Source organism: Gobio gobio (assembly GCF_949357685.1).
Source record: "Gobio gobio genome assembly, chromosome: 17".
NCBI classification, from domain to species: Eukaryota; Metazoa; Chordata; class Actinopteri; order Cypriniformes; family Gobionidae; genus Gobio; species Gobio gobio.
In genome coordinates, this window is record NC_137110.1 from 15,471,236 (window position 1) to 15,480,279 (window position 9,044).

The following is a 9,044-nucleotide window of genomic DNA, read 5'->3' on the forward strand; positions in this document are numbered from 1 at the left end:
ATCTTGCTGGTTACATGCTACTAGAAAGAGAGAGAATGAAAAATAGACTCTACTAATGGAGTGAGGTGAGTGCTGTTGTTAAACTTGTTGAACATGAACAATATACATTTAAACCCCTGAGTGAAGTCAGTGCAGCAGATCTTTGACATGCACTGTGCAACGTTTCCAAAGCAGCACTGAAGAATAACCTCCTGTTTCCGAATAATCCATGGAGTTACGACATACTTCACACTGCAGAGACACAAATACAAAAGTGAGTTGGAACAAGAGAGAGTTACTTTTGGTCTCTTTTGGACATGCAAAGTGTATGTTTAATGCATGATATGGTGAGCAGTAATAAAACATACTTTGATCTGTATATCCCCAATACATTTTAAAATATCAAAGCAAGTGTCATTTATTTTAAATAAATATATATTTTTAAAGCAAGACATTTCATACAAAGAACTTTTGTTAGGTTTTAAATTAATGTAATACAAATCAATAGATATATTGTTCAAAATGAAGACAAAAACCCTGACTTCACATGTATTAACTATTACCTCAAGACCAGTCAATTAAAAGTAAAAGCATCATTTGTTTGCAGATGCCACAAGGTTTGATATTTTGTTTCTAAGTGAATTATGATTGCGTTTCTTTGTGTATTATGGAAATTAATGTGTTTGGACTTACTGGCACAACGCTGTCTGTAATCACTGCAGCATTTTGTTGTGCAGTTAGTATTGCAGTTGCAGCGATTTAAAATGTTGTACTTCTCGTTGCATCTTCCCCTGCAGGAGGTTGAGGCTGCACATACAAACCAGCATTAATCAAACGAGTATGCTTTAGGTGGATATACGTGTGTAGGTGTCTGAGAGAGAGTTTTACTTAGGCTGGCAGAGGAGCATGAGTTTGGGGGGTTGAAGGTGACAAATCCCGGCAGGTTCTGACCGATGTTGCTCGTGATCCAAGACTGATATCGAGACACGCGGGTGTACACCCCAGGAGAGTTGGGATCGGCACAACCACGCCCCCAGCTGGTGATGCCAGCCTGAACCCACGCTGAACACTGCAGACTCACCATGGGACCACCAGAATCCCCCTACAGAGAGAGACAAACAGAAAGACAAATTAGATGTTTTTTTACATTTTGGGGCCTTTTTATCAGGATGGGAAAGTTACACGTGACAGGAAAATGGCAGTCCGGGTCTGCACTCCAACCTGTGCCCCACAGAAGCTACGGCTGTACATGCTTATATTGTAGTAATAATCTGGTTGTTTGTTGTACCTGGCAGGTGTCTTTGCCTCCCTGTGTTAAACCAGCACAGATCATGTTGTTGGTAACAGCTCCAGAACCCAGCAGAGAATTACATCGAGTATTGTCCACCACTGGAACTATAGTCTCCTGCAGAGTACCAGGATCAGGTAGGCTCACTGAACGTACACAAACGCATACATAATTATTAATTGGTGATGTTAGAAGTTAATGAATTGATGGGTTGTGTGTGTGTGTGTTTTCTACCTCCAGCTTGAACATTTCCCCAGCCTGTGATCCAACCGCTGGTGCCGGTACTGAAGACGCTGTTCTGGGCTGCCAGACACACGGGTCTAATGTAGTTATTGAAGGTAACTGTAGAGGACAGGCGCAGCAGAGCGATGTCATTGTCATGTGTGTTGCTGTTGTAAAATCTGTGAACGATTTTCGTTCTCACAGTTCTCATGACTTCATTGGCATCATCTTCCTCCTGTGTCCTCCTTCCCAAGTACACACTCAGACTGGATGTGCTGACACTGAATCAGTCAGAGAACATGAACGAGAGAAAAGAACAAAACAATATACCAAGTACATTTTTTCAATTAAAACAAAATAAGTTCATATGAGTGTTTAGGTGAATCTTACCCAGGGAAACAGTGAGCTGCTGTCAGCACCCATTCATTGTTGATGAGAGAGCCTCCGCAGAAATGACCTCCAAGGGTAGAGCTGTGCAGACTGACCTGCCACGGCCACGACCCTTCAGAGGCATCCACACCACCCACAATACGAGTGTTTAGAGGGGCTTTTCCGCAAACTATGAGAAAGGGAGAAGGATTGTTCACATAAGCATTTCTACATGAACTATTTGACTTGATGTTGACATCTGAAGAAAGAGAGAAGCTCTTACCATTCAGCTGAGAAAGTGAACCTGCAAGGGCAGAAATAAAGAAATTAATAAAATTCAACTAAATGTTTCTCTTAATAATGACTCCTTACTCTGTTAATGGTATTTAACTTGTGAGACATATCTCTGGGCAAAAATTACGCACAATTAGCATCCTTCTTTCCCCCAACTATTCAACAAGTGACATTAGCCCCATTTCCAATGTTGAACATTTATGGGCTTCTTCTGTTCCTGGATTATTAACAGAATATGGCCCAGAAAGAGAATTTAAATAGATTATTTCTCTTGATCATTGCAGTACAGAAATCCCAAAGTTTGCTTAGTATCTTATGAAAGAATAGTCACTGTGAACTTAGATGCGTTTTTCCCCTTCATCTCCAATTTGTCCTTTATCAGCGGTTTTTAATCTGTGCGCCACAAAAAGTGTCATAAATCAGAAACATAAAAAAGAAAATAACAAAATTTGTTGGAGTGCATAAGTTATATTTACGTATTTCTCACAAAGATGCTGCAGTTTTTCTTGCACTGGCACGAGAACCGAATCATAAGAGTAATTTTTTCATGATTACACTGTTGTGTCTGATTGATGAACAAATGGTTCTTATAATAAAGCGTTTCAAATAACTCACTAATCCATGAGTTACCAGTCAAAAGAATCAGCCATATGAATCAACTACAAGTTTCAAGTTAATAAGTCATTATTTTCATAGCAGACTGCTCTTATGTGCTGTCACAAAGAAAACAAAAGTATATTCACTTTGTTAACAGTTATCCTCACTTTAACAGATATATCATGAGACATTACCTTTGACACACAGGAGCAGGGTCAAAGTGACACACGTTGATTTCCACATCTTCACACAGTCCCTCTGTTCTTTAGCAGAATGAATGCTTGTGGTAATTTGATACAAAGTGATTCTTACAGCCCCTTTTATATATTGTTGTGCTTCTCAAATTGCCCCTTTCATAACTCACTTACCTGCCCACTTCTTTTTTCCTAATGCTCCTCCTCATTTTTTTGTCATCCTCTTAAATTCAATTCACATTTATTTGTATAGCACTTTTCACAATACATAGTTTCAGAGCAGCTTTATAGAAAATGCATGTGTCAACATTACAATTTAGAGTGATCTGTTATCAGAGGTGGCGTGTTTTTGGTGTGTGTGTGTGTGTGGGGGGGGGTATTATTGGTTTAATGATTATAAGGAATTAAATAACTAAAGGAATAAAATGGATTAAAGGAAGTAAAGTAAAAGAAATAAGTATGTAAAAGTTCATATTGTAGTTATGAGGTAAACTACACTACAGGTGCTGGTCATATAATTAGAATATCATCAAAAAGTTGATTTATTTCACTAATTCCATTCAAAAGTGAAACTTGTATATTATATTAATTCATTACACACATATACATATATATATATATATATATATATATATATATATATATATGTATATACTCACCTAAGGATTATTAGGAACACCATTCTAATACTGTGTTTGACCCCCTTTCGCCTTCAGAACTGCTTTAATTCTACGTGGCATTGATTCAACAAGGTGCTGAAAGCATTCTTTAGAAATGTTGGCCCATATTGATAGGATAGCATCTTGCAGTTGATGGAGATTTGTGGGATGCACATCCAGGGCACGAAGCTCCCGTTCCACCACATCCCAAAGATGCTCTATTGAGTTGAGATCTGGTGACTGTGGGGGCCATTTTAGTACAGTGAACTCATTGTCATGTTCAAGAAACCAATTTGAAATGATTCAAGCTTTGTGACATGGTGTATTATCCTTCTGGAAGTAGCCATCAGAGGATGGGTACGTGGTGGTCATAAAGGGATGGACATGGTCAGAAACAATGCTCAGGTAGGCCATGGCATTTAAACAATGCCCAATTGGCACTAAGGGGCCTAAAGTGTGCCAAGAAAACATCCCCACACCATTACACCACCACCACCAGCCTGCACAGTGGTAACAAGGCATGATGGATCCATGTTCTCATTCTGTTTACGCCAAATTCTGACTCTACCATCTGAATGTCTCAACAGAAATCGAGACTCATCAGACCAGCCAACATTTTTCCAGTCTTCAATTGTCCAATTTTGGTGAGCTTGTGCAAATTTTAGCCTCTTTTTCCTATTTGTAGTGGAGATGAGTGGTCCCCGGTGGGGTCTTCTGCTGTTGTAGCCCATCCGCCTCAAGGTTGTGCGTGTTGTGGCTTCACAAATGCTTTGCTGCATACCTCGGTTGTAACGAGTGGTTATTTCAGTCAAAGTTGCTCTTCCATCAGCTTGAATCAGTCGGCCCATTCTCCTCTGACCTCTAGCATCAACAAGGCATTTTCGCCCACAGGACTTCCGCATACTGGATGTTTTTCCCTTTTCACACCATTCTTTGTAAACCCTAGAAATGGTTGTGCATGAAAATCCCAGTAACTGAGCAGATTGTGAAATACTCAGACCGGCCCGTCTGGCACCAACAACCATGCCACGCTCAAAATTGCTTAAATCACCTTTCTTTCCCATTCTGACATTCAGTTTGGAGTTTAGGAGATTGTCTTGACCAGGACCACACCCCTAAATGCATTGAAGCAACTGCCATGTGATTGGTTGATTAGATAATTGCATTAATGAGAAATTGAACAGGTGTTCCTAATAATCCTTTAGGTGATTGTATTTCAAATGTTTATTTATTTTAATTTTGATGATTATAACTGACAACTAAGGAAAATCCCAAATTCTTTATCTCAGAAAATTTGAATATTACTTAAGACCAATACAAAGAGTATTTTTAAAGTATGAACATGAAAAGTGTGAGCATGTACAGCACTCAATACTTTGTTGGGGCTCCTTTTGCCTGAATCACTGCAGCAATGCGGCGTGGCATGGAGTCGATCAGTCTGTGGCACTGCTCAGGTGTTATGAGAGCTCAGGTTGCTCTGATAGTGGCCTTCAGCTCTTCTGCATTATTGAGTCTGGCATATCTAATCTTCCTCTTCACAATACCCCATAGATTTTCTATGGGGTTAAGGTCAGGCGAGTTTGCTGGCCAATTAAGAACAGGGATACCATGGTCCTTAAGCCAGGTACTGGTTGCTTTGGCACTGTGTGCAGGTGCCAAGTCCTGTTGGAAAATGAAATCTGCATCTCCATAAAGTTGATCAGCAGCAGGAAGCATGAAGTGCTCGAAAACTTCCATGTATACGGCTGCGTTGACCTTGAACCTCAGAAAACACAGTGGACCAACACCAGCAGATGACATGGCACCCCAAACCATCACTGACTGTGGAAACTTTACACTGGACCTCAAGCAATGTAGATTGTGTGCTTCTCCTCTCTTCATCCAGATTCTGGGACCCTGATTTCCAAAGGAAATGTAAAATGTACTTTCATCAGAGAACATAACTTTGGACCATTCAGCAGCAGTCCAGACCTTTTTGTCTTTAGCCCAGGCGAGATGCTTCTGACGCTGTCTGTTGTTCAAGAGTGGTTTGACACAAGGAATGCGACAGCTGAACCCGATGTCTTGCATACGTTTGTGCGTAGTGGTTCTTAAAGCACTGACTCCAGCTGCAGTCCACTCTTTGTGAATCTCCCCCAATTTTTGAATGGGTTTTGTTTCACAATCCTCTCCAGGGTGCGGTTATCCCTATTGCTTATACACTTTTTCTACCACATCTTTTCCATCCCTTCGCCTCTCTATTAATGTGCTTGGACACAGAACTCTGTGAACAGCCCGCCTCTTTTGAAATGACCTTTTGTGTCTTGCCCTCCTTGTGCAAGGTGTCAATGGCTGCTTTTGGACAACTGTCAAGTGTCCAATCAATCAGGTGTATTCAATATTGAATCTTTTCACAATATTCAAATTTTCTGAGATACTGAATTTGGGATTTTCCTTAGTTGTCAGTTATAATCATTAAAATTAAAAGCAGTCATGTTTGAACAGGAAGGGGCCATCCCCAAACTGTTCCCACAAAGTTGGGAGCATGAAATTGTCCAAAATAAACCCCTGAAAAACAACCCCATACCATAATCCCCCTCCACCAAACTGTACACTTGGCACAATGCAGTCAGGCAAGTACCGTTCTCCTGAAAACCACCAAACCCAGACTTGTCCATTAGATTGCCAGACAGAGAAGCGTGGTTCATCACTCCAGAGAACACGTCTCCACTGCTCTAGAGTCCAGTGGCGGCGTGCTTTACACCACTGCATCCAGCAGTTTGCATTGCACTTTTTGATGTAAGGTTTGGATGCAGCTGCTCTACCATGGAAACCCATTCCATGAGGCTCTCTACACACTGTTCTTGAGCTAATCTGAAGGCCACACAAAGTTTGGAGGTCTGTGTGCCTCAGTATGCACTGCCCCCGCTCTGTTATTTTACGTGGTCTGTTGCTGTTGTTCCCAATTGCTTCCACTTTGTTATAATACCACTAACAGTGGACCGTAGAATATTTAGTGAGAACATTTCATGAATAGATTTATTGCACAGGTGGCAACCTATCACGGCACCACGCTTGAATTCACTGAGCTCCTGCAAGCGACCCGTTCTTTCACAAATGTTTGTTGAAGTCTGCATGCCTAGATGCTCGATTTCATACACCTTTGGCCATGGAAGTGATTGGAACACCTGAATTCAATGATTTGGAGGGGTGTACCAATACTTTAGGCAATATAGTATATTTGCAAATAATATCTTTTTAAAATATGCACACATTCACTCTTATTTGTCTAAAACCTGACGACTACATTACCTTAAATGAGTCCACCCCCCAAGATTATTGTTATAAACATGAGCCGCGTCTGAAAGGTAAAGGGGGAGGGGTTGCTGTAATTTATAATAATATCTTCAGTATTACTCAGAAGTCTAGTTTCAAATATAATTCCTTCGAAGTTTTGGTGCTTTATGTAACGCTATGTAGTGTACATGATAAAACCCGTTCAACATTTGTGCTAGCTACTGTATACAGGCCACCTGGGCATAATACAGACTTTATCAAAGAATTTGCTGATTTTCTATCAGAGTTAGTACTGGCCGTAGATAAAGTACTAATTGTTGGTGATTTTAATATCCATGTTGACAACGGAAAAGACGTATTGGGATTAGCATTTAAAGACACACTAAACTCTATTGGAGTTAGGCAACACGTGTCAGGAGCCACTCATCGCCATAATCATACTTTAGACCTAATATTGTCACATGGAATAAATGTTGATACCATTGAAATTCTGCAGCAGAGCGATGACATCTCAGATCATTACTTAGTATCATGTATACTTAATTTAGCTAAGGTTGCAAAGCCGCCCCCTCGCTTTAAAAATGGCAGGACAACCACTGCCGCTACTAAAGATTGCTTTTTAAATAATCTCCCTCATCAGTATCATCTGCTCAGCATCCCAGATAGTATAGAAGAACTCGATGTTGCAACAGAAACTATTGACTCTCTCTTTTGCAGTACTTTAGACACAGTTGCTCCTCTGCGCTTAAAGAAGATTAAAGAAAATAGTCCAACGCCGTGGTACAACGAGCACACCCGGGCCCTTAAAACAGCAGCCAGAAAAATGGAGCGCAGCTGGAAGAAAACAAAATTAGAGGTATTTCGTAATTCGTGGAAAGAGCACATGATCACATACAGAAAGGCTGTAAAAACTGCTAGATCTGCTTATTTCTCAACTCTCTTGGAAGAAAACAAACACAACCCAAGGTATTTATTCGATACAGTGGCTAAATTAACCAAAAATAAAGCTTCAACTTCTGATGATTGTAAACAGCACAGCAGTAATGACTTTATGAACTTTTTCACATGTAAGATTGATAATATTAGGAAAAAATTTTTAACCATGCAGCCGTCTAATACAGCATCACATCAGACAGAGCATTGTAGTGTCACTGAGGAAAAATTACACTCATTCACTGCTATAGGAGAAGAAGAATTGGCTAAACTCGTTAAATCATCAAAATCGACAACATGTATGCTCGACCCTATACCAACTAGGCTATTAAAAGAGATGCTACCAGAGGTCATAGATCCTCTTCTTAATATCATTAATTCATCTTTGTCATTAGGATATGTACCAAAAACTTTTAAGTTGGCTATTATTAAACCACTTATTAAAAAACCGCAACTTGATCCTACAGATTTAGTCAATTATAGACCAATCTCAAATCTACCCTTTCTGTCAAAAATACTTGAAAAGGCAGTGTCTTCACAATTATGTTCCTTTTTAGAAAGAAATGGTATCTGTGAGGATTTCCAGTCAGGATTTAGACCGTATCATAGCACTGAGACTGCTCTCGTCAGAGTTACAAATGATTTGCTCTTATCATCCGATCGTGGCTGTATCTCTCTATTAGTGTTACTCGATCTTAGCGCTGCATTTGATACTATCGACCACAACATTCTTTTGAATAGACCGAAAATTATGTAGGTATTAGTGGAATTGCATTATCATGGTTTAAATCATACCTATGCGACCGTTATCAGTTTGTAGTAGTAAATGAAGATATGTCACACCGATCGCAAGTTCAGTATGGATTACCACAAGGCTCAGTGCTAGGACCGCTACTCTTCACCCTGTACATGCTACCACTGGGAGATATCATTAGGAAGCATGGCGTTAGTTTTCATTGTTATGCTGACGATACTCAGCTCTATATTTCTTCACGCCCTAAAGAAACTTACCAATTCACAAGATTAACGGAATGCATAGCTGATATAAAACATTGGATGACTGGTAATTTCCTGCAACTCAATTCAGAAAAAACTGAATTTTTAATTATTGGACAAAAAAGCTCCACAAGTAGTAACCTAGAATACTGTCTAACACTTGATGGCTGTTCTGTCAAGTCCTCATCGTCAGTGAGGAACCTGGGTGTGCTCTTTGATACCAATCTTTCGTTTGAA

General features: G+C 40.0%; 1 protein-coding gene across 1 annotated transcript; it reads right to left on the reverse strand.

Moving 5' to 3' along the window:
• Positions 1 to 226: 226 nt before the first annotated feature.
• LOC307141280 (trypsin-like) lies at positions 227 to 2,992 on the reverse strand (the record flags this gene model as incomplete). The annotated part of the gene is made up of 8 exons (XM_079841339.1): positions 227 to 231; positions 673 to 786; positions 868 to 1,081; positions 1,268 to 1,413; positions 1,502 to 1,770; positions 1,880 to 2,048; positions 2,142 to 2,162; positions 2,944 to 2,992. 8 exons carry the CDS (start codon positions 2,990 to 2,992, stop codon positions 227 to 229), a joined length of 987 nt encoding a protein of 328 aa, XP_079697465.1.
• Positions 2,993 to 9,044: the final 6,052 nt, after the last annotated feature.